Below are 27,146 nucleotides of genomic sequence, written 5' to 3'. Positions count from 1 at the left end.
TTTTATGTATTTAATTTTTTTATTGGGTTATTTTACGACGCTGTATCAACATCTAGGTTATTTAGCGTCTGAATTATATGAAGGTGATAATGCCGGTGAAATGAGTCTTGGGTCCAGCACCGAAAGTTACCCAGCATTTGCTTGTATTGAGTTGAGGGAAAACCCCGGAAAAAACCTCAACCAGGTAACTTGCCCCGACCGGGATTCGAACCCGAGCCACCTGGTTTCGCAGCCAGACGCGCTGACCATTACTCCACAGGTGTGGACTTATTTTATATATGTTTCCTGTATTTTTGTTCTTATTATAACCAACTTAGTAACGGGCAAATATATAATACCTTTTCAAAATGTGATAGCTAACTGTCTGACAAAATACAAGTGATAAGGCAGACAGACTATGTCACTTTATAACACTTGATATTGTGGGCTTACTGGAAAAAGTTGGCGAGTCTCACTGCTGTCCTATGTAGTCACTGACTTTTTGCAGTACGCCCACGATATCTTATAATAAATAGTGCTTATTTATGGTAATAAAAAGGCTACTAGTAAACATTAAGAGATGATAGAGCTTCTGGGTAATTAATCATTGCTTCCGATATCTGAATATTCAATACCAGATTCTTCTTAAGGAAGGAAGGATGTCCTCAATATTTCGCGTTTTACTTTTATACATTTTCACAAACTTCTTTCATAGACCAAAATATTTCCTAACTTTGTGAACGATCTATTAGTTTTCTTAAAGAAATGAAATAACAACAACAACAATAATAATAATAATAATAATAATAATAATAATAATAATAATAATACAAATTATTATTATTATTATTATTATTATTATTATTATTATTATTATTATTATTATTATTATTATTATTATTATTATTATTATTTGAAATACATAATGTCTATGACTGATAATAAGTCAGGTACCGTACAGGGTAGGTGTTTAAATTGCAACTAGACCTACTGCATTTAAAAACATGTTAACAGGAAGAACTAAGTACTAAATAGGCCTACTAGAGTTTCTAAATAGTAGTAGTAGTAGGGTTTAAGAAGGGCGCGTCAGCTACTATGGCTATTTGCGCCCTTATCTAAAATTCTTAATGTAACAAATACATAAATAATATAATAATCAGAGTGCTAAAAGAACTAAAAAGCGTTGTCACGATAAAACGAGGCACACAAATGCAGTATACATAAGGTGATTTCTACAGAATCATAAAAGTGAGCAATTCTACCACACTAGGTGGTATTCAAGACGAACAAATAAAACAATAAAACTAAGGCCACCGAGGATAACTTGTCAATCATATTTTAAAACCATAAAATTTTATAAAATATTCGGATGTATAAAGTCCGAAATGTCAACAATGTAAAATCAAATATAAAACAACAAATGTAACCTCCGGATGTAAAGGGTCCGGAGGATGAGTAAAACGGATCAATAAAAAACTAAATCACCTTATCCAAACCTGTATTTGATAAAAATCTCAGAACTGCATTTGCACGAGTTTCTAAATCTTAATTAATGTCTTAGGATATAATATATCACTTCAGATTTGAAGAGTTATGCGCAATGACTACAATACAATGCCTGTTAAATAACATGGTATCTGGTGTGATTAAAACTTTACTCTTCTCAAAGACATTTCATTCCTTGAGACAATTTATAAGTTTACGTTGTTTGTATCTGTTGCTGCAATATTATTGCCTCTGTATGTAATTTTACTTTTTTGTCCATGAATTTAAAAATAGTTTGATAGACTACATTTCATCTGTTTTTTTATTGGTTTATTTTACGACTCTTTATCAACTGCAACGGTTATCTTGTGAGTGAAATGAAGGTGACAATGCCAGTGAAATGAGTCCAGGATCCAGCACTGAACGTTACCTAGTATTGCTCTTAATGGGTTAAGGGAAAACACCGGAAAAAAAAGCTCAACCAGATAACTTGTCTCAACCAAGATTTGAATCCGGGCTCACTAATTTCAAGGTCAGACATGCTAACCATTACTCCATAACAGTGGACTTCTACATCTGTTACGAATTGTATTTTGAGACATCTATTTTAAGTATAAATTTCCAATATTGTTTGAGGCGTAGCCTATATTTGTAGTATGATAGTTTATGTTGGTTTTGTTTTTATTCCAATGGGCATCTTAATTATTTCAGTCTAGTTATTACCAAGCTGTTCATTAATAAATCTTTATAAGCTGTCCTGTACGAATTTACTTACTGTTACATACATGTTCAACACTGCTAACTTTCATATGTAGCCTATGTGTTTCGATATATTTAGATATTTTAGGTTTACATGTAAAAAATTCTGACAACTGCAGTAGAGGATATAAAATATAGGATAATATTAACTTTGCTCTGTTTCGGTTTTTATTTCTTCTCCTAGTGAGTTTTTATTTTGTACCTTTTTTTTAGTTTTCATTCACTGAATGTTTTATGTCTACAGATGTTCATATCTGACTTGTGTGTAGCCTACCTACTACAAGTATGTATATCGTTGTCGTTCCTGCAATAACTCCTATGTGACAAATTTATCGATTTTCAGATTTTTGCTCTATTAATACCTTAAATAGTGATACAACAAATAATAAAATCTCCTGTTTGTAATTATATTTCTTTGTTTCGAAAATGTAAGAATTCACAGCCTCCTATGTATGGCTACCATAGGATGAATAAATGTGTTTTCTATTCCTACTGAAAAATTTCATATTTTGCACATAGGAGTTACTGGAGGAACAGCGACGATATACTCGAAAAGCTGTCATGCAGCTACAAATTTGTAGTCAACTGTTTCTCTTTCTTTTGCAGATCGTGTAGCTAATTATATTCGTATCTTTCAAGATATGTTTTGCACAGTTCCAAGTATTGACGACTTCATCCTATGAATATTTCTCTATGTAGCAGTTTCACAATGGTAACTAAGTTACACATATGGATATTCTCTTTAAATTTAGGACGGAATTTGAATTAATATATAAACTGATTCCTGTTCATTTACGACAAACTGCGACACGCAAAGTAATTACCATATTTGACACACTTTTTTGTTTGAAAATGGATCTGAAAAACAAGGTGCATCTTATACACTGATATTGAGTTTGTGAATGGGTCGAAGCTTCATAAAAACCTATACCTACATGAGAAAGTTGATGTATAACATGCCACGAGTGTGGAAAGTATTGTTGGACCATTTTTAAGAAACAATTAATGCCACTGTTATGTGAACCTCATCTTACACCCCTTTTCTGCACAGCTGAGCGAGATGGAACGAAATAATGCATCTTTCAATAGGATTCCACTACTGCTCATACAACAAACTTTTCCTTATAAGAAACTAAGTGTTCCAGGCCAGAGTCTTTATATTAATTTGTGACTCCTTCGATCTCCCGACCTGACCTATGATTTTTATCTTTGGGGTTCACTGAAAGATAGTGCACAGGGCAAACCACGTTCCTTCTAAGATCTCAAGCATAATATCGATAATCGTCAGGAGACTGCCTCAATTTCTCGACGGGAATTTGACAGAATGATGGAGAATATGATAAGCAGGTGTCAAAAATGTACAGAGAAGGACAGCACACAGTTTCAACATATTCTTACTTAAATTTGGGTAAGTACATAGACGTCACATATTACTAGCATCAACTCAATTCACCATGTGGCCAACATGTGTACTGTTGCTATGCATACAAAAGCTACCATGCAAGCACACCATGTTCAACGTGAAGTCTGGAATCATCTTCAAAATTTACCATAATTTTTATTTTTTATACTAAAAAATTAATATTAATCTTTTGTTTTACTTTCAAGTTTCTTGACAACTCAAAAGCATGTGACACCTATTTCAAACTATCCTACATATGTATAGTAACTACCCGCATTCTAATTATTGTGCAGAAACATTTTATTTATAATTTATGCTATCCATTATTGTTATTTTCATTTTTATTATTATTATTATTATTATTATTATTATTATTATTATTATTATTATTATCATCAACATCGTTATTACTATTATTATTATTGTTATTTATTATTACTAGTTCTATTATTATTATTATTATTATTATTATTATTATCATCATCATCATCGTTATTACTATTATTATTATTATTATTATTATTGTTATTTATTATTATTATTATTATTATTATTATTATTATTATTATTATTATTAATTGATTAACTAGTGGACTTACTAGTGTTAATTATGTAAGATTTGTCCGGCTTACAGCTGTTTCAGTGCTTCACGCACCATCCTCAGAGCCTACTAGATCACTTAATCAATTAATTATATTCAAGTGTTAAAAGTAGTGTACGCAAGATTCAAAATGGATTATTATTATTATTATTATTATTATTATTATTATTATTATTATTATTATTATTATCATCGTTATTATTATTATTATTATTATTATTATTATTATTATTATTATTATTGTTATTTACTACTACTACTACTACTACTACTACTACTACTACTATTATTATTATTATTATTGCTGTTGATGTTTTCTAATAGTGATTGCGAAGTTGATTTGCACTTCATCTCGCCAAAAATTGTAATGTTGTAAAATCTTGGCTTGTTCCACATCTTAAAGCTTCAACGTTAATGTAAGATCTATGGAATACAATAAATTAAATGATGAAAAAATATCCCAATGTGGTCCATTGAGGTCTCTTCTGGCTGGTTTTGTGTTGCCAAACCTTTTTGTAGTTAAGGGATGTCTTCTTAATTGAATTTGATGCCGCTATCAGTACATTCTAGTAATGAAGTCCAGTTAAATCTGTGGAGATGCCCAAGAAAGCAATCCAATTTCGTCAACATACGGAAGGATTCTACCACAACTGTTCTTGGTATACGCAGGAGATGGGTCTGATTTTGTATTTGCTGTATGGTTTGTCTTGTAGTTACTGTTTCTACGTAGCTGGAAGTTTGTTGTTACTTGGGAGAATTTTTTAATGTTTCTGTATGTTCATTTAGTTCTATTTTTTTATGCATAGAGGTTGGCATCCGACTTCTTTTTTTGCCAGTACATCTTCTGTATCATTTCCATCCTAACCTACGTGGGCAGAAATCTATTGTAATATTACTTTCATGTCTCTTGCTTTAAATATTATTATTTTGGTTTTTATCTCCTGTGCTATTTTTGGTGTGATACACAAGTGTTCTGCCCCAGGGCAGGTCTTTCATTGCAAACTCAGCATCAGATGATAGTCCACATTAATATATATGGATCATATGCGGTGATTAAGAGAAAGGCAGAAAATAGGAAAGATTGGAGAATGCTGGGTTTGCAGTGAAAGACCTGCCCTCGGGCAGAACACTTATCTGATATCTCTGCTCCCGAAAAAGCTGAAATTTAGAATTTATAAAACAGTTATATTACCGACTGTTCTGTATGGTTGTGGAACTTGGACTCTCACTTTGAAAGAGGAACAGAGGTTAAGAATGTTCGAGAATAAGGTGCTTAGGAAAATATTTGGGGCTAAGAGGGATGACATTATAAGAGAATGGAAAAAGTTACACAATGCAAAACTGCAAGCATTGTATTCTTCACCTGACATAATTAAGAACATTAAATCCAGACGTTTGAGATGGGCAGGGCATGTAGTAGGTCTACATATGGGTGAATCTAGAAGTGCATATAGTGTTAGTTGGGAGCTCTGTGGGGGGAAATGAACTTAGAAAAGGCCAAGGCATAGATGGGAGTATAATATTAAAATAGATTTGAGGGAGGTGAGGTATGATAGTAGGAATTGATTAATCTTGCTCAGGATAGGAACTGATGGCAGGCTTATGTGAGGGTGGCAATGAACCTCCGGGCTCCTTAAAAGCCATTTGCAAATAGTTAAGTAAATAATCATCTGATATCTTCTTCTGCCCCGTTTACCATTCCTTCCAGTGTATCCTTCAGTAGGTAGTTTCTTCTCAGCCAGTGACCCAACCATTTCCTTTTTCTCTTCCTGATCTCTTAGTGTGATGGAGTTATAATTAGTGATTGCCTATATTGTTACCTGGGAGTTAGATATGGCCTATTATTATGTTATGTATCTTTCATTCTTTATTGGTGTGCTTATTTTATTATATATTTCAGAGTTAGCTGTAGGCCTACTGTATTAAGTTCCTAGACAAATTTGTTTGCATTGATATCCAGAGTGGCGTATTGTGTAAAGAATTTATGGGTAAGAATACTTCTGCTTTCTTTAAACTTTATAGTTGTAGGAGTCATCTCTATAAATTCTTAACCAATTTTATCGCGGATAACTTTCTATGAGATCTTTTGGTGCTATTTGGTGGAACTCTTATAATCTTATGATAGGTCTTGCTACCTGCCGTTAATGATTTTTTTTTCTGCTTCGATATTTGAGCAGTCCACTGAGTATATTATGTTTGTAATATGTGTTACATTTGATGCTGTAATGAGTGGTAATTCTTGTTCAACATATTGTTTCAGTCAGTGCTGTATCTTCTGATTGGGAGAGGTGCTTTTCATAACTTGCACCAGTTGTGGGTGTTAGGCTTAGGCCTACTGTTTGCTTTAATTATTTTAATGTAAATACCTTCGCTTTCATGTCTTGTTCAGTATTATTGTTAAGTACAAGAAAATATACCCTATAGGCCTACAGTACATTTTAAAACTGTTTGTTGTTTATTATTTTTATTTTCCAAAAAACTCCCAATTGTTTCTATGGCCTTTTCCAAATTCTTTACCCACTTACATTAATGAACACTACCAACAACAGTCTTTTGTAAGGATGACTTTAATAAGAAATTATATGCATCATTAAACCGAAAAGACTATTATTAGAAGGAGTCAATTCAATTTCATAAGAGATATTTACAGCATAATTTCGATTTTAGAACGACCTCGAAAAATATCTTGCACTTTTTTAACGAATCTTGGAAAAAATTTTCAAACTTCATGATCCAAATATATTTGAATCTCGAATCAAATAGAATAACCGAAAATTATTTAGCTGAACCAGAAATTTCATTTCTCATTGCAATAAGTGTTTAGTTTTTGAAGAGGATGGGGAGAGAACGTTAACACATTATAGCCTACCAACCAATATGATAACAGTCGCGCTATGCAATAGAAAACTTTTAACAACCAGTTCTGAAGATGGCCAATAGCAGGCCGAAACATGTTAACAAGGTAATATAAAATTTAACACATGAAAGACACATAATACGTTTTCCGAAGAAAACTTGTGTTATAATCCAAATACAGTACAAACAAGAGATATGAAATGTAATAAATCTTAATCTTTTCCATCATAATGACTTCCATTTGTTCAGTCTCTCTTCTTGTGCGAATTCTGAGAAACACGACATTTATAAATATAGATGTGCCTTCAAAATTATCATGTTTCTCTGACTTAAAACAAAAGCAATCCATACTTAATGACATGTCAGCCTAGTCCCTCCTTTTCAAATTGAATCTATGGCATAATGATTTCAGGTTTTGTACAACATAAAATACTTAAAGATTTCATTTTGTGTAATGCAGGGTTGGTAGAGCGGAGAAAAATTCTCTCCAGCACCGGGATTTGAACCTGGGTTTTCAACTCTATGTGCTGATGCTCTATCCACTAAGCCACACCAGATTCCAATTCCGATGACAGAGCACGTAGAGTTGAAAACACGGGTTCAAATCCCGGTGCCGGAGAGAATTTTTCTCCGCTCCACAGATCCTTCATCATATGATAACGCAGAATTTCTGCACGGAAATATCATATGTACTTCGGTGTATCGCAATAATATAATTTTGTGTAACCAAATAAAATTTCAGTCATATTCCATGACAATATATTATATTCCGATTTACGTACCTTGCAAAAAAGAGGCAACATGTTGTAGAGTTTATCATCACGTTCCTTTTCACTGAGAGGGTGTGGTGGATGGTTATATTCAGAAAACAGCTTCTTAAGGTGCATGAGTCCTAAAGCTGTGTGCTGTGGATTCGAGTTGGCTTCATCTTGTGATACGGAGGGGGCAGACGCCCCCCCTGCACGAAATTTTCTCATGATGTTCATAGCGACTGTTGCGTCTGAAATTTAAATTAAGCCGTAAGACTAAAATTAATTATTCTATTAACCCCATGCCTTCACTCTGTACAATGGTAAGATTTGTAATTTAAAACGATAAACAGAAACTTAGTATTTTGAACTTATCATTTACACAATCTCGTACTGGATTTATAGAATCGATAATGCGAAAGCAGAAACAACTGTGTTACCAAAGAGGACAATGCTCTTACCTTGGTTAATTCAGTGGTAATAATTAATGTACTAAACTATCACACTTTAGTCACATTTTTCAAACTAATTTTGTACTGACAGCACCTGATGGACAAGATATTATTATCCTAACGACAAGGTTCACTCCAGTCCACCAATCTAAAGTTTTCTCGATGGTATTAACGGCACTTGCATACGCATCAAGAACACAAAATGTATTTATTTGTGTCGTCTTCTGTTGTACAGTATTCTTTTGCCGTACATTATGATGTACATTTTTTTCCTACACGCCCACTTTCCCCAACACCACAGCTGATTATATCCATCTTGTCGGGAAAAACATCGACTGACTCGGACGACAGACTACATTTGACAAGTAGCTGTATTCCTTTAGTGAGCTGAAATGAACCAAGAGTCAAGGAATTAACAAAGTAGATAACGAAACGTCAGACATTTCATATTGACTTGTAAAATATACTGTGTATAATTTATTTTATTTAATAGTTTATAATTATATATTATGAAAGTAGCTCTATCTGCTCAGTATATTATAAGCCGTACAAGTAATAACTGGAACAATATAAAACAAAATCACTTTCTACGTTGCATTGGTGTTCTCGTTGACGATGAACCAAAGATTGAAATTGTGACTATCTATTAATAATGCATTACTTGTTGGTGTTATATTCTGTTATAAGAAATAAATTCTACATTTATTTGCCAATTCAATTTCACCTACAGAAAAAGCAATAAACCCTCGGCTCTAAAATCAGTAAACGTAGAAATCCTAAGGCAGCAACTTTGCTCCCAGTGATCGTAGCCATCTTAAAATCATTATACAGTGCGTCTATAGAGGTAGAGCCAGCCATAGGGGAAGTTAGGGGGGGGGGGAGCCTGAGGGGGGGGGCACTGCCCCCCCCCAAATTTGTCTCAACTTTTTTTTTTTTTCTATTAATGTTAGAAAATACTGAATTCAAAAGATTTTTTTGTCACTTTTGTTTATGATTAAGTTTTTGTGCTTAAATTGGCGAATTAATGTCTTCAGATAATGTGTTCGGACTACAATATTTATTTTAAATGTCTTTTTTCAGTTATTTTACGACGCTGTATCAATATCTCAGGTTATTTTGCGTCTGAATGAGATGAAGGTGATAATGCCAGTGATAAGCTAGTGAAATGAGTCGGGGTCCAGCACCGAAAGTTACCCAGCATTTATTCAAATTGGGTTGAGGGAAATCCCCGGAAAAAACCTCAACCAAGTAACTTGTACCTATCGGGATTCGAACCCGGGCCTCCTGGTTTCTCGGCCAGACGCGCTAACCGTTACACTACAGGTGTGGACTTTAAATCTTGTAATGTACAGGAATTGTTATACCTCATTTGAGAAATGGGAGCACTGTAATGTTTCTTTTGTAACAGCCTGTACTCATATGTTAGAAGTCTGCAGGTTTTCAGGCCGCCACTTGGAGAAACATGAATAACATACTGCAGAACAATGCAGAAAAAAATAGAGATCCTGCTATAATGCGTAAACTTAAAGACGAGATTAAATAAAATAATTAGAGTTTACATTTCATGTAATATCTTCAAGAAGGCAAACTCCATATAAAAAGTTTTTGTTAGCACTGTTACGTAGTTTTATTGATATATGCATGTTTTTATGTACGAGAGAGAAAAAGAGGGAGATTGTTTTAAGTTATGCCCTGTTATAATTTGTAGTAGACCTACAGTTCAAGCCCTATACAACTCGGTCCGAAACATCGCGGATATGGATGTAACACTGTAAGAGACATGCGCCCGAAAATACCTTTATTAATGATCATAGTCCGATATACTGTACCACGGTCAAGCTATAACGGAGGATGGACGTAAATAATGTACCCTATAACCCCGTTATACGGAGATTCTATGGTTTTTCTTTGCCCTCCCCCCCCAAGGAAACTGTTCTCTCTCTCCGCGTATGTTGCCAGCTATATACCAGTAGAGTCAGAAAGTACCCGAACTTCGGGTGGCAACGCCATGCTCTGTAGGCAACTTCTCTGCCTTGTTTGTATGGTATGTGGCCTAGTCTCCAGGCGTATAGAGTCAGTGTGCCGACCGATCAAAGGGGAAAGTAATGCTTGAAGTGTTCTTCGTTATCCAGGGTCTCGTACATTTCGAGTTTATTCTTGAGGATCGAAATGTCAATTCTTCGACGTCGTCGTGATGCAGTTCGATGAAAAAGACCCAATTCATGGCAAGGACAGAATTGGAGTCTTCATCATGACAATACCCCAGAACATCCGTCGCTCTTAGTAAGCGAAAAACCTCGCACAACACAAAATAACTGTCCATCCACAGCCACCATATTCTCCAGATCTTGCTCCAGCAGATTTCTACCTATTTCCAAACGTCAAATCCCTACTCAAGGGACGGCGGTTTGCGTCTGCCGAAGAGGTGAAAATTCATGCGACGCGCGCTCTGCGGGAAGTGACCAAAAATGGACTGCAGGAACATTCGAGAAGTGGTATGGACGCCTGCAGAAGTGTGCCATTACTCAGAGGGCGTACTTTGAATATGGTGTTGTGTAATTGGTCTCAGGTATCTACACATGTTCGGTTACTTTTTGACTCTACTAGAGTCTACGGCAATTTGGAAGGCGGTAGTCTACTAGCGTTTCCGTCGAGAGAGACAGATAGTGAGAGCAAGGCAGCGTACAACATTGCCACATCATACTGCATTACAAATAGTGCAGGAGAGAATTTAAACTATCAAAAGACAATAATGACCTTAGCCGTTGATTACTGTAAACATGACACCAAACAATGTTCACTAACAATATTCTTTGCACGGTTCTCAGTCCTACATCACATACTTCTGCAGTCGTTTCTTGCGTGTTGGCAACATTGCAGCCAGCATCAAGATGGCCGGCAGCGTTCTGCCCGTCAACGTTTTTAAAATAATTATATACTTTAAACACTATTTTCCGCGCCTTCCCGTGCAATACTTGTCTTTTTACAGTCTCCCCTTCCATTTGTTTATCTTACACACACAGTAAATGTTAGTTTTATTCAATGTATTGAAACACTCACACGTGAACAAACGAACTCGAGAAGTACTTGTTATAGACTGATTGTGATTGGTTCTACTGTACAAGCTTCTGACGTCACATGCTAGAAATGCTACGGCGCATATAGCAGCCGACCGCCTTCCGAAATGCCGTTTAGTCTAGTATTTACATGTAAATCTGGCAGTAAGTGCGGCAACTCTCGCCCGGTCCAAGGCCTCCGCAGTCCACTATGATTAATGAATATTCCTTATTTCTTTACTTTCGTTCATTCTTTTTGTTACTTTTACTCCACTGCCCTTCCATTACAGTTATTTTTTTGTCTGTCCACTACCATGTCGTTGGATAGTGCCAATAAAGTCAAAAGTACATAATAATTGTAAAAAAGTGTGTACCTGTAGGCTATGTACCGTATTTCGTACTCTATTCACCTTCCTTAGTTCCTTCCTCCCTTCCTTGGGTACTTTCTTTTTTTTCTTCCTTTCTACCATTTGGTGTCAAGATTTTTATATTCCATTTAATTTCCACAAATGAGGGGTAAGCATAACTTCGAGTCCACCACTGTGGAGTAACGACTACCTAGCAGGTCTGACCGTGGAATAAGCGGACCTTGGCTCAAATCCTGGTTGGGATTTTTTCCGGAGTTTTCACTCAACCAATTGAAGCAGAATTGCTGGGTAACTTTCGGCGTTGGTCTTCGGACTAATTTCGCTATTATTAAATCACAATTCATCATCATCCATACCATAGCAGTGCGACGTTCTATACTTGTACGGAAGTTCTCACCGAGCCTATGGTGTGGGACTTGTCGGACACTCTGTAGTATATTTCTGTACATAATCACAATGTACATTTAATTGTAAATGTTTATTATAGGCTAATTGTTTCTTATGTTCATGTTAACACTTCTTTAAACTTTCTCAGTTAAAATGTTAATGTTTTAACTAAGAAAGTGTTTTAAGTTTATTATAACTTACTTACTTGAGGTAGTCTCGATCCATCGTCCTCTGGAATTCGTGGCAGGTGCATTGACCATTCAGCAGTGGCGGTTCCTCGGGGGAGGGAAGGGAGGAACGTCCTCCTCACATTTTTTTTTTCTTTTGAAAGTAAATACCAAATAAAATATGTGCCCTGAAATTCGAGGAAGATTCGATAATTTTTAAGTTCTCAGCTATAAGAAAACCTCGGTTGATCGAGTTTTAAACGACGCGCGCTCATGTGCTGCTAGAAAACTGTGAGAAAGATGCGAGATTGTTTGTGTAGAGGAAAGTCAATCCATTCCTCCTTTACTGCAGTTAACACACATAGACAACAGCGCACTAGCGGCCAGAGAAAGAAGCAGACTTTTAAAGCAAGTAAATGAACGGATAGGGAGGAGATCCTCCTCTGAATCAGCGCATGGGCGGGAAATAGAAACCGACTGGTCATGCAGCAAGCTCGCTACCGCTGCCATCTAACGATTTTGAATTCAACCAGACTATAACACATCTAGGAGGAGACACAATAAAAACAGTTTTAACGCAAAGGTATGAAAGATAGCATATAAACTTTTTTTTTTAATTATAAATAAATATTATTCATTGCACTTTATATAGGCTACTATTCATGGTTTGAATCTTTCACGGATATTTGGAAGTTAAAGTTGGGTTTATATAAAACAAAGAGGAAGTAGTTTGTTCTACGTTAGTATCGCAGATCTTTTTGGCCCCTGAAATTCACTTCCATTCATTGTCTACTAGACAGGGCAACAGCCACAAGACCTGACATTCTTCAAAAGCATGTGATACTGATCTTGTAAAATGTACATGTGCAACACAGACCACGTGGTTGGGCGCAGTGTCCTCGCTTTCTTCAGATTATTTCCCATTCCCATTTCCGTAAAACGGTTCCGATTACATGTTAGTAGCTACAGTCTCTTCCAACACGTGTGATGCTGTATTGTGCGTGAGAAATGCTGCGAGGTTGTGAATTTCCTTGTAATTGTTAATTTGTGCAATTATTCAATAATGAATGGAAGTGAAAACAGAATATATTTTGTAAAATTTAGGAAACTCCGTTTACAAGAATAGATTATTGCTATACAGAAGGGAAGGCCAACCCCAACACTACCTGGTCTTAAATGTATGCATGTAGGCTAATTTGTAGCATGTTTTATTCAAGAAGGTATCATTTCGTGCTGTTAACTTCTTTCTTCCTCTTAAGAAATACGCAGGAGCCGCCACTGCCATTCAGCCAATATGACACGTACTGATGAGGTTTCCAGGACGATACGTCCATTGATACTATGTTCATATCACCTATATTTACACTAGAGATGAGCAAAACTAACTGCCGCTCTCGCTCGCTGAGTTCGTTGCATTTGTCTTTCGAGTCTCGTCTCGTCATTCTCGTGCGCTTCGAGTCTCGCTCATCAGTCTCGAAATAGCATTTGGTCGGCGTGGAAAGATTTCGAAACTTGAATAACACACATCATTCAAATAAATAACATTATAAATGTTTAAATGAGACAAAAATACAAAACAGAACAGTATCATCATAGTTATCAAAGTGTTCTGGTTCAATATATAAACAGAAAAAAAAAAACAATTCTCAAATAAATTTGCATTTCTAAGAAACATTAAACATAATGTTAATATCTTTTTACTTGAGATTGCACACTTGATCTAAAACATATGAAAAGAACATTTCTAGCCTTTTAATAAGGGCCTAGTAATTAAATGAAGACTGGGGAACGGATTATTTTACACGAAAGGTAAAGATGACGTTTCAAATAGGCTACTTGAATGTTTATACATATATAACAGTTGCCAAAGTAGATAAAAGTTCAATCAGGTATAAACAACTGTGGTGATTCAAGGCTGCTTGATCTTCGGGATTTCGGGAGTGATCAATCTCGACGTCTCGGAACACTCACAAGCAGTCTTTACGTCAACGACGCGACGTATACAACACTGTCGTGCGGGCTTTCGGCTTTGCGGGCGCTGTTAGTCTTGTTTGATATAGATGATAGGAGAAATGTATTAGGATATGTGATTGAATGTAATGAAAGGTAATGGTGGACCATATCCAGAAATTTGAGGGAAACTGTTACCTGAAAGCCGTATGATGATAATAAATATGAAGAAAAAATTACCGGTATATATATATATATACACACACAATTTAAAAAACGTAAATAATGAATAACGTTTTTGCTGTTCTTGCGACACTCATGAAAACAAATTAAAAGAATTAAAGCAGTACCTAATACAGTGAAACCTGTTCAAGACGGAAGTGACATGGTCCTAATTTTTTTTCCGTTGTGGACAGGTTTCTGTATTATTCAGGTGTGACATTAAAATGGAATATTTTGTCATTCATATAAATGAAAAACAAAATGGCATGCCGCAAATTGCAAGAAGTACAAAATATTCCATTTAACACTAATCACATTAAATCAGCTTTCTGTCGCTTATTCCGTTGGTGAATCATCTTGATTAAAATCTCATTTTCTGTATAAATATTATCGTAACTCACTCATTAGTCATTAAACATTACTAAAGTTTACTAATTTCATTCTATTTATTTAGCCCATTGTTATTTCTTCTCCAGACCCTTTACATCTGGAGATTATTTTAGTTACATTTCTTTTAATACACCTTATTACTCGGACCTTATACATCCGATTTTTAATTATTGTTGTTATAAAACATTGCCACATATTTCTTGTAGCAGTGTTTGTTTTATATTTTATGATTGTCTCACATTATCTTGGGACTACTACGTGTTCGTTTTAATGTTATTTTATATCAGGAGTCACCTTGTCCGTCCAATATTAGTGTGTTTTAATGTGTCAAAGTTTTTAGTCAGTGTGAATTTTAGTTATACAATAATGTAATTTCACCACACAAAAAGAAAAACAATAGGCATGGGTGCAAATAGCCATTGATGCTGACGCGCCCTTCAAATTTCACTATCTATCTATCTATTTAATATCTAACACTATACTCTAATATTGTACTGCATATCACTGCACATTATTAATTAACTGGACTAGGAGCCATCTATTAGAAGCCTTGAATTCTGGTTTATTTAATTTCTTCCCCAGTTCAATAGCTTGCTTTGCAGAATAGATCCAGAAATTGGCTTGTTCTTTGAAAGGTCATGAAGAACTCACTCCCACAACAGTTCATTTATTTTCACATAAACAGTTGCTTTCTGGTTTCTTTTTTGTTACCAATATCGGCCGCAAGCCACTCACTCATTATGATCTTTAATTTTCAAAGTGTCACACCTGAGTTTTCCACTGAACTTCAACATTAATTCACATAGACTTTGTTTCTAATTTTCCTTTATCTCGATAACTTTTACTTCATCACTTAATGTTAATGCCACATTTTACGCAACTTTTTTTTACCAGGAAATCACTACACTTGCGCTCTGTCTAGCTACGACAGTATACGGGTGTGAAGCATTGAAAATCTTTGAAGGGACTGGTCTGCCTAGTCAACAGGGTAATAAAATTTATGACCGACAGGCCAACACACCCTCGTACCCTCTAAAATTTTGCAAAGAAAACTTGTTTTTATCTTAGTGACCTACATATTTCGTATATTCCTTGAAATTACACGCTGTTTCAAAATATAGTTACAAAATATAGTGTGTCCAAAATATTGTTTCCATTTTGAACAGTAGCAGACAGTTTCCGTTTCCACGTTGGACAGTTTCCGTTTTATTCAGGAAAAATTACACATAATACATACAAATTTCGCCGGGACCAATAAACTGTTCCGAAATAGACAGGATTCCGGATTATTCAGGTTCCGATTTGAACAGGTTTCACTGTACAATAATAATGGCGGCAACATTCTCCTTGTTATGTTTCTTCAGCATTACAAAACATTTTGGGCCTTGCCAGAGAACCTTTACATCCTACTAATGTGTTAAATAACAATTTTTATTGTGACCCACCATGTCCATCTCAATAACCATTCTATGGTGCGCGATAAAAAGGCCATAAGTCAGATATAGGTGGTTTTGAGTTATGACCTCTATGTGAATATAAAAAAATTACTTCTTCAGATGATATAAAGGGTATATGTCTATCCTCTTTCATAATAATGTAGAACTTTAGGTTTCCAGCTCATCATAATGGTTTTAGATCTAATTTCAAAGTTCGATTTTGCTCTACTCAAAACTTGGAATTTGTGATTTAATTTGTTTTACAGTTTTATATAGCAAATGTTATTTCTTCAGAACACTTGTTTGGATTAAACAATATCCGGTTTAACAGGTCCAACTTAAGAGGGTTTTGCTGTAGATATCCAAAATTGACACTATAAAACTATTTTCTTAGTTTCATTGCAAGTTAGGGAGAAAATGAACTATTTCAGTTCACAGATATTTTAATGTTATGCGTTTTTGCCATACTTTAAATGGTAGGCCTATATTTTCAATTAAAAATTTGCTGTGGTAACTGAGCAATTTTTTTTAGAATTTTCCAAATTTAGGATTATAAAATATATTTTCTACACGTTACGAAACCAATGTAAATTAAATAAAAAGAGTAAAAGTTTTATTTTACTTTTCCAAACAAAATAAAGAGCATTTGTGTATATAATGTTACTGCATATTTTTATGAGATTTTACATTTTTCAAGTCCAATACGTAAAAAAGACTATTTACGGTTTTTTTATGACAATGGAAAACTATTTTAACTTGAAACTATTATGACAGAGGAAGAAGATAGGTACCTGTAATTGTTTCTTTTCATTCTGTACCTTCCAAAAAGGAGTTATTGTAAAAAAAAGTCAGGAAAATGGGAATAAACTTACTAAATTATTTCCTGAAGTATGGCCATGAAGTATACCAAAAATTAAAAGTTACACGGTAGTATGAATAATTTACAAAATATGTATTTTTTCATCTCACATTCCATTAAAAGAATAGCTACAAACTGGAATGAATACATAAAATTATTACCAATTTATGGTCAAATAAACCTCATACCGAAACAATGAATGTACTTCGGTACATCATAGTAAAGTGATTTATCTATTTAGCTGTATCACAGATGATGTACGTGCAATATATTGTTGGATGAATAAGATTCTTCCAGCCATACAATTCATCAATAAAAATAACTCGTTGAAAGTAAGGAATGAATAAATTTACCCAGTAGTCATCTTGTCAATTTCTCCGGATACTTGTAATTTGTTTTTCAGAATTTTTAACGCGATAGTTTATATTTTTTAGCTTCCAACACATTTAATTTTCAATTAAAATTTTCTTCTGGTTATTTCACTCATGATACTCTTCTGGTATTAGGTAGGATCACGTGTTCCTTTAATTAATGGCACATTTTTATAAGTTCATCCCAGAAAGACATTCTTTCTTTGAACAAATTTTGCTCTAAGCTTGATTCGATATCAATGTTCAAATAATATGGCTTTTCTTCTGTTATTGGTTCCCACTTCACCTCCTTTGGTGACGGATCTCTGAAACAAAAATTTCTTATGTATATGAAGGAGACATGTAATATACCTTGAAAAATGATTCTTAAACAATTTTATGCTCGACCATGCCGAAATGTAGTAATTATACACCTGGTAGCAGTCCTTTAATGCATGTCATTAAAGTACACCTACTCATTAAAGTACAGGTCTTCAGCCAATCACAAGTCAGCTTTGTACTGTTATATCGATTATTCTCGGATATGCAATCGACAGACAATTAGCGAAAAGTCACGGAGGCTGGAAATCCAATACTGTCGCAGAAGGTTATGTTCTGTTACTATAATAATTAGCGTTAATTGTAAATAATATTCAAATAAATTCAATTTGTCATCTCGTTTTTCAATTCTAAATCAATTTCCAGGTTATATCAGACTAATGTTCATTCTTATTCTGTGCCAAGGTCAATGACATTCGGCCTCGGAAAAAATCAATACTTTCGCGTCTGCACACATCTCACAATTCAGGTCAGTTCGCACATAACCATAAAAAGACCTAATTTTCAATACTTTCAAGTTAGAAATATGGTCGAGCATAAAAAGTCGTATGAAACTTGCCTATAATGGTAATTAAGACGCTCGTATGAAAATTATTAAACTTGCTTGCGCTCGTTTCATAAACAATCATACTTGCGTCTTAATTACTACCATTATTGGCTCGTTGCATAATGTACTATTATGACACCTAATATCTGTTATAATTCATGACAGATAAATTATCAGATTTCTTTCATATTGTCATAAAAGTATTATTATTTTGTGTTCAGCTTCATAAGGGCACACACAGGGTGTTGCCATTTGTTTCTAAATACCTTTAATTAAGGATTATAATTTCTGATATGCCACCATTACACATGAGGAGGAAACAAAGATGATAAATAAATATGCCAAATCAAGAGCTATAATGATCGAAACAGATCATTCCAATTTCTTACAAGTTGGAAAAGCAATCAAAAGTTAAAGAAAGAATCTGCATTCAGCATGTTATACAAATACAATATATATTCAGATGAGGTAATGAACACGTTCAATGTAAACCCTGTCATGCAATAGGAAGGTCTTCCAGACGTAGTACATTTCCATCCAACTTTAGGACAATCAGATAATAAAAATGAGCAACCAGAATATCTCAAGCAGTTAGCATTAGGGTACCATAATAAACATTGTCAAAAGAGAAGCAATTAAAGGTATACTGCTGATAATAAAGATGATAAATGTCATATAGGTAGTGGAGCTATACTGTCACTTTCAGTCATAGCATTAAAAGACAAAATAATAATAAATTAACACTAAGATCAAGAAAATGCAATCACAGTATTACACTGTGACTTGATTATCACTCTGTTTTCAGATTTGAATTAATTGCAATAGACAGTGCGCTTAAATCCATGATTACTGAAACAAATCACAGAGACATCTGGATTTTTACAGACAACAGAAGCTCCATATAATATATCCTTTGCCATCAATAAATTACTGTTACAGTATCAAAATTAATAAAATGATGATGATGATGATAATGATAATGATAATAATAATAATAATAATAATAATAATAATAATAATAATAATAATAATACAGAGTGTAACAAAAGTTTTTGGTACAGTGACAATTTTAGTTTTTTTTTTCAAATATTTGATGGTAAATATCACATTTTTAGCCAAATTATTAATAAAGGATTGCATCACACCACAGTCAAGTAGTTCCAACTCCTACACCATAAAATTTAGTCATGGTTCCTGAGAAAATGGAAACTAAACAAGAGAATAATTTTAACATACTGTTACAGAAACTTTTGTTACACTCATATCATACTCATGCAATCATCTCACTTTTTTTTTTTTTTTTTTTTTTTGGAATCTTCTATGCCACATCAATAAATTTAAGAATGCAGTTATATTGTCAGACTCCAAAGCAGCTATTCTATCAATCGTCTCTAAACACATGCCTTCATCTCAAGCAGCAGAAATAACTAAAATGCTCTCTCAATTACTATCACTCAATAAAAGAATTGTATTCCAATGGATACTATCCCATTGTGGAATCCTGGGAAACGAGAATGCGGATGCTTTAGCAAAGAAGGGGAGCACTGCTACTTCCAGACCTGTTACTAAATCTACGTATTACGCTGTGAAGAGATTTATTAAATCTACATACTTAGACTTCAACAAACAAAATTTGATAACTCAATCCCAAGGGAAAAAATGGAACTCACTGCATCAAAATCCACAGTTAATTCCCGATTTACCACGAAAATCGTCTGTAGCTGCATTTAGATTGGCAACAGGCCATGATTGTTTGGCCAAACACCTGCATAGAATGGGAATATATCAGTCCCCTCACTGCCCATTGTGCAACTCAAACCAAGAAATGGATTCGGAACACCTCAAAATCTGTGCTTCAGTGGCTAGTCATGATAATATCTTTGAAAAATATTGGAGTGCAAGAGGTCAAATGACTTTATTGTCAAACGCCTGGCATTAGAAAACAACAACAACTTTTTTTTTTTTTTTAATTATTACAAATTACAATTCTTTATTCTTCAGGAAATCTTTGAGCCATGATTCAAAAGCACACACTCACATGCAGCGATATATTACTGGTACTAAATTAAAGCTCACTGAAGACTAACTATTACTAATTAGTTTGATTCAATGTGATATAGTGGTGACGAGAGAGTGCCTCCTTACAGTGTTGTGAAACAAATGGGTACCGGTAGCACTGTATTAACCAGTGTTTAATTTGTGTTACCTTATGCTGTGATAAGCATACAGGGAGGAATCTGTAGCAATAAAATTTTACTCACCCCGTTTTAGCAAAGTTAGTCCACATCTTGACTAGCTGTGAGCGCATCTTTTCTTCTGGTTTTCCATCAACCTCTAAATCCAAGTGTGGAGAAAAGAACAAGTATCCGAGCTCGTCGGCATGGCACACTCCTTAAACAACAGAGATGAAACAAGGATACAGCATGGCACGTTTCCCATGAAGGTCTATTCTACGTCAAAGCAAATAATGTATCAACTTATTAAATTTCAATAAATTTACATTATTTAGGCTATGCCTATAAATGCCTAATAATTATGTCTGTGCCTGAAAAGCGTCTTTTAGTATTTTAAGTATAAATGTTATGTTTTATTTAATGATGCTCACAACTGCAGATGTTATATCAGCGTTGCCGGATGTGCCGGAATTTTGTCCTGCAGGAGTTCTTTTACATGCCAGTAAATCTACTGCCATGAGCCTGTCGCATTTAAGCACACTTAAATGCCATCGACCTGGCCTGATATCGAACCCACAACCTTGGGCATAGAAGGCCAGTGCTATACCAACTCGCCAATCAGGTCGACTTTTAAGTATATATTGTGACAGCGACGTGAGATTCGAACTCACGACCAGCATCCCGCAAGAGAGCAGGTCGCGCGTGAGTCGACACGGGCTCCACGGAGCACTGGGGCACGGCGCGCGGCGGGGAGAGGAGAGAGGAGGTTGCGACACACTGTTCCGCGGCAGAGAGGGAAAAGGGCGATGCGACGAGGGGAGGTTGCACGCGCATCTTCTGCTTGCCTAGAGAGGCCGAGAAGTCCGTCGAAGTCGAAATATCGAGAACTCGTCAGCCCGTCAGTAAGCCAATGTTGTTAAAGTCAGTCAGTCAGTAAGCCAATGTTGTTAAAGTCAGTCAGTCAGTAAGCCAGTCTTGTGTAGCAGTGAAGCCAGCTTCGAGACCAGAGCGCGACTTGAGTTGTGTCCGTAACTGTGGAGCCTGAAGCCCGGAGTTCGAGTGCAGTGGACCGCAGTTGGGGGACCTGAGTTCGAAGTTCAGCGGATCGTCTCTGAAGGTCTGTGGTTCGAGATTCTGTGAACGTGAGTGACTGAGCTAGAAGAACTAGCCAAGACAAACGAGCTGTGAACTGAGAACTGACAGTTCTGATTTGTAAATAGTGCTTTGTAAATATTAGTTAAGATTAAAAGTTCATTGTTGTTCGTAATAGTCCAAGTAAATTGTCATTGTCGTCAGTGGAGTGCACTAACGAATAATGTGTTACTGTGTGGAGAGCAAATCCTACTGTTGAGATAATAAAGTTACATTGTTGTTGAGTTGAAATAAATTTACAATATTTAAAATAAAAATATAGACATTAAAGTGAAGAAATGTCTAAAAAACTACAAAAATTCTATTTAAAATGTAAAAGAATTCTTTTACAGATAAACATTGGTCTGGCAAGTTTGTTCCATATTGGTCTTAGAAGAGAGGGAAAAAGATTTTAACTAATTTTCTGGAACCGAAAAGTCCATCCTAGCATAAACTGTACGGTATTTTGTTCAGGTTAGGCGAGAGCTTACAAAGTAGCGTTTGCATCAGTGCATCCCCATTATGAGAATTGAAACTGACCAATCAACAATCAATCTATTTCACTGATAGAATCTCACTCTCCAGTTCAGGAGCATTCATTGTCAGCACCAGTTCTTTGTACATAAATTCCACTTAAAATAGAATATTTTCTGGTACTAAAATAAAAAATTATTAATTGTTAATTTTATATAAACGCCTAAAAATCCTAAACTGTATTTTATGAAGTTCTAAATCTTTCTTTCCTAGCACCTAGAAAGTGGTGTGCCATACATGGAAGTCAAGAGAAGTATTACTTCCCCTGTTCATAAAGCGAAAAAGGAGAAATTTATTGCAGGAATTATATTTTAATCGTGAGAACTATGAATTCTCTAATCTTAAAATGTCACAAAATTCTTTCTCTGAGAGTCTGTCCTGGTCGAGGCAGATGCGTTATTCATATTCTATAGAGAAAAAATTACTCGAAACCATTTACAGTAATGAGGATTTCTGTGCCCAGGACATCGAAGATTTTGCTGCTAAAGAAGTGAGAATTGCTTTGGCCTTCAAATATATATATATATATATATATATATATATATATATATATATATATATGAAGAGTCCACTGCAAGAATGATGGATGTCACTTTCTTGTCGAAAATGAATCAAGACTGTCAATGCATAGCTTAAGACATATAGAATGTACATACGAGTTATATGGCATTAACACTGATAGTCTTTGTCCAGTAATGATCGGAAAATGACAGTTAAGCTTTGAGCACTAAGCATTTCAAACTTTCAATTGCTTCGAATAATTTCAGGGAAAAATTGTTCTGGAGCCGGGTATCGATCCCGGGACCCTTCGTTTAGCGCGCAAACGCTCTTCCGACTGAGCTATCCCAGGAACTATACACGACACCGTCACAATTTTTCCTTTGTATCCACACGACTCAAATGAGCTGACAAGACGCCAGAACTCAACTATGAGTGCACACAAATACTTGTGTGTAGCTCAGTCAGTGTGTGTGTACGAAAGATTCAACATGGATTAACAAGACAACTCTACAAGTCAACTAGTACATAAATACAGGTCAGCACACACATTATTTGACACCATATTTCAACACTTTTCAACACCCACACAACAGGCAGCGAAGTTCGAAATGACGCCGAGATCTAGTAGGCTCTGAGGATGGTGTGAAAAAGCACCGAAACAGCTGTAAGCCGCACATGCTTACACAATTAATACGAGTAAGATCACCATTTAATCAATTATTTATAAAAATTTATATTATAGCTTCCCTCACATAAAATTGCACTGTACGCCACTGCTAGAAATCCGTTCCCTAGTCATAAATATATTTATCCGAGTCACTATAACAGCTGCAGATATTTTGCTCACCTGTGAATCGGTCTGCACCCATTACTTTCTTAAGGAAGCCGAGTTTTCCCTCAAATGTGAACTGATAGTAATAGACGGGCGCTGAGGACTTGGAAGAATGTAGCCGCACAGTCTGATGGATTCTTGCCACAAACCACATATCACTACTGAGCTGTAAAGGAATTCGGTGGATATATTCAAGATTTGTATATAGGGACGACACAATACTATAATATCGAAAATATCAATACCAATAAATTGTAGTTACAGTATACTCTAGGCCTACTATACTTATTTTACATCTTGATTACACAACTTTTAACATTATATCACTTCGGAAAACGTATAATGTGTCTTCCACATGTTAACTTTTATTACCTGTTAACATGTTTCGGCCTGCTATTGGCCATCTTCAGAACTGGTTGTTGCTGGTCTTGGCGCCTTTGGTTTTGTTTTCTGTGGGAGTGTGTTCGTGTAGTGTAATGTGGAGTCAAAGAGTGTGTGTATTCTGAAATTGAGTTGTGTGTTGAGAATTTCATTTGGATGTGTTTTTCTGTGTCTGTATATTTCGTATTGTTCTAGTGTGTTTAGTTTCTGGCTTTTTGATTGGATGTGTAGAATTTCCATGTCTGTGTTATATTTATTTATTATCTAGTAAGCAAATGGAAATTGTTATGTAAATTTTTATGCCTTAAAATTCTAATACTACCAAAAAAATTCTAATACTACCAAGTGTGTACAATATTTCGATTTGTATCTGTCTCTGTTGTAGTACTTACATCAATATACTCAAGAAGTGTTTCTTGTGAAACAGGCTTATCTCCAAAATAAAATTTCTTAATTTTCTGAGCTACTTCTTTCGATTTCTTTGAGTTTCTTTCCAGCTTGAGGAATTTGGGAACCAGAATTTCAAAGTTGTCATCGTATGTCTTCAATATCGATGGCTTCATCATTACCTCTACAAGATTAATACAAGACATTAAGGCATGATCAATAATTCAATATATACATGACGAGAATTTATAATAACTAGAGTACTGTTATTTGTCATCAACAAATATGACTGTTTGAGTTAATTATTTGGATGCCTCACTTGGGTAGTGACAATTTAATATTTTTATGAAAACTATTCCCTTGTTATTTTAAATAATATCTGAAAATGGTTGTCAGCAACTGTCCCTGATGTTTCGAAAAAAATAAATACAAGTGATAGTGTATAGGAAATAATATTGCATACCGGTACCATCTGGATAGTCTTTTTGCTGGATATGTATTACAGAAGCAGACAAAGAACAATGTTGAAAGTAATTTAAAGTGAGAGACGATATTTACGTACGTACCAAGTATCTATTGTTCCAGGTACATCTATAAAAGAAAATGTAGTTGGTGAAGGTTGGCAGCATCAGGAGCGAAAGTGAAATAGACAGAGATGAGGAACAGTACAATGAATTGATGCAAGGAATGCAACAATTTATTCTGCATAATTGTTCCAATCCCTCGTTTTATTCATATAAAAATGAAGAAGATTTATTCCTTTGTGCTATTTGAAGAACTCATTTTGCCATGATTATTGATTTGCAAATTCAATGAATGTATTTGATTATTAATTTTTGTATTTACAGCATACTTCCGAAGATCTGGGTACTGGAATATATGGTCCTACAAATGCACGGATAAACGAGAAACATGGGTAATCGAAAACATGCAAATTGATCGGAAACTGACACTTTGGGTGGTGTGAATAAAAACGAGTAAACTTTTTCAAGAGTTTACTTGACACATGATGAGAGATGTAAATACTTTTCCTTTCACAAATCCATAATCATTTCAACATCTTATCAACATTAAATGATTTACGAGTTCAAAATATGGAGTAGGCTATAATTTTATTGGGAGCTTGCTTTCAGGAGCACCATCGGTGCAGGAACACACCATTTGCCCGCTGACACTCCTGTACCCATGCAGTTGGCGGACTGACGTGATGCACACATGCTCTTATGCATCAGTATAAATTGGATGAATGAACAAGGCTGAGTACGATTATTTTGAAAATTAAAATTGTGAACGTGTCTAACAATGAAAGCTGCCCAGTATGTACCCGTAATTTAGGAACTATTTTTTCTTCAGTTGACTGAAGAACGAATGCATGGGCGTTTCAGATCATACATTTCGGACTTCATTGCCTGCGACTGCTGACGTCTTTGGTGGCAGAGTAATTGAAAATATTGATTCCAAAGTATCCTGAGTAATTTTTTTTAAATTTTAATTTGTTTTATCCACGTTTTAATTTACTCTTTCCAAGCCCAAATATAAACAAATAGTAAGAATAAAAACATTCAAGATTTATATAAGGGTATAAAGGAATTTAAGAACGGATATCAGCCAAAGGTAAACGTGATCAAGGATGAGAATGGTGACTTGCTTGCAGACTCTCCATCAATCCTAAACAGATGGAAAAACTATTTTGCGCAACTACTAAATGTACACAGGCCAAATAGAAATGATCGGGACGAAATTGAAATACAAACTGCTGAGCCATTTATACCCGAACCCACGCTTTCAGAAGTCGAAATTGCGATAGAAAATCTGAAAAAGTACAAGTCTCCAGGTATTGATCAAATTCCAGCAGAATTAATACAAGAGGGTGGAAGTGCATTATATAGCGAAATTTATAAACTTGTACTTGCTATTTGGGAAAAGGAAATTGTACCAGAACAATGGAAGGAGTCCATAATTGTACCTATTTTTAAAAAGAGGGACAAAACCAAATGTTGTAACTTTCGAGGAATATCACTTTTGTTGACGTCGTACAAAATTTTGTCCAATATTCTTTTGAGGAGATTAACTCCGTACGTAGATGAAATTATTGGGGATCATCAGTGCGGTTTTCGGCGTAATAGATCGACTATTGATCAGATTTTTTGTATTCGACAGATAATGGAGAAAAAATGGGATTATAAGGGTACAGTGCATCAGTTATTCATAGATTTAAAAAAGGCATATGACTCGGTTAAGAGGGAAGTATTATATGATATTCTTATTGAATTTGGTATTCCCAAGAAACTAGTTCGATTAATTAAAATGTGTCTCAGTGAAACATACAGCAGAGTCCGTATAGGTCAGTTTCTATCTGATGCTTTTCCAATTCACTGCGGGCTAAAGGAGGGAGATGCACTATCACCTTTACTTTTTAACTTCGCTCTAGAATATGCCATTAGGAAAGTTCAGGATAATAGGCAGGGTTTGGAACTGAACGGGTTACATCAGCTTCTTGTCTATGCGGATGACGTGAATATGTTAGGAGAAAATACACAAACGATTAGGGAAAACACGGAAATTTTACTTGAAGCAAGTAAAGCGATCGGTTTGGAAGTAAATCCCGAAAAGACAAAGTATATGATTATGTCTCGTGACCAGAATATTGTACGAAATGGAAATATAAAAATTGGAGATTTATCCTTCGAAGAGGTGGAAAAATTCAAATATCTTGGAGCAACAGTAACAAATATAAATGACACTCGGGAGGAAATTAAACACAGAATAAATATGGGAAATGCGTGTTATTATTCGGTTGAGATCATCCAGTCTGCTGTCCAAGAATCTGAAAGTTAGAATTTATAAAACAG

General features: G+C 35.0%; 2 protein-coding genes and 1 long non-coding RNA gene across 3 annotated transcripts in view; 1 reads left to right on the top strand and 2 right to left on the bottom strand.

Moving 5' to 3' along the window:
* Positions 1 to 8,655, bottom strand: part of bchs (WD repeat and FYVE domain containing 3 bchs) — a 137,415-nt gene extending 128,760 nt beyond the window's left edge. Inside the window, exons 1-2 of the mRNA XM_069812959.1 lie at positions 8,293 to 8,655; positions 7,865 to 8,082 (exon numbers count right to left, since the gene is read on the bottom strand). Of these exons, the coding sequence (XP_069669060.1) occupies positions 7,865 to 8,068 (204 nt within the window). The 5' untranslated portion in view covers positions 8,069 to 8,082; positions 8,293 to 8,655. The remainder of the gene's footprint in view (positions 1 to 7,864; positions 8,083 to 8,292) is intronic.
* LOC138691185 (uncharacterized) lies at positions 3,428 to 25,304 on the top strand. The gene is made up of 2 exons (XR_011329761.1): positions 3,428 to 3,631; positions 25,143 to 25,304. It is a non-coding gene; the product is annotated as an uncharacterized lncRNA (long non-coding RNA).
* The window catches only part of LOC138691183 (juvenile hormone esterase-like), a 68,419-nt gene continuing 58,463 nt past the window's right edge, over positions 17,191 to 27,146 (bottom strand). Inside the window, exons 7-10 of the mRNA XM_069812961.1 lie at positions 24,300 to 24,478; positions 23,542 to 23,692; positions 20,616 to 20,745; positions 17,191 to 17,794 (exon numbers count right to left, since the gene is read on the bottom strand). Coding sequence (XP_069669062.1) covers positions 17,647 to 17,794; positions 20,616 to 20,745; positions 23,542 to 23,692; positions 24,300 to 24,478 — 608 coding nt within the window. The 3' untranslated portion in view covers positions 17,191 to 17,646. The remainder of the gene's footprint in view (positions 17,795 to 20,615; positions 20,746 to 23,541; positions 23,693 to 24,299; positions 24,479 to 27,146) is intronic.

This window comes from Periplaneta americana, chromosome 16 (assembly GCF_040183065.1).
Source record: "Periplaneta americana isolate PAMFEO1 chromosome 16, P.americana_PAMFEO1_priV1, whole genome shotgun sequence".
Taxonomy (NCBI): Eukaryota; Metazoa; Arthropoda; class Insecta; order Blattodea; family Blattidae; genus Periplaneta; species Periplaneta americana.
Note: the sequence above shows the minus strand (reverse complement) of the source record. Positions and strands in the feature narration are given on the sequence as shown.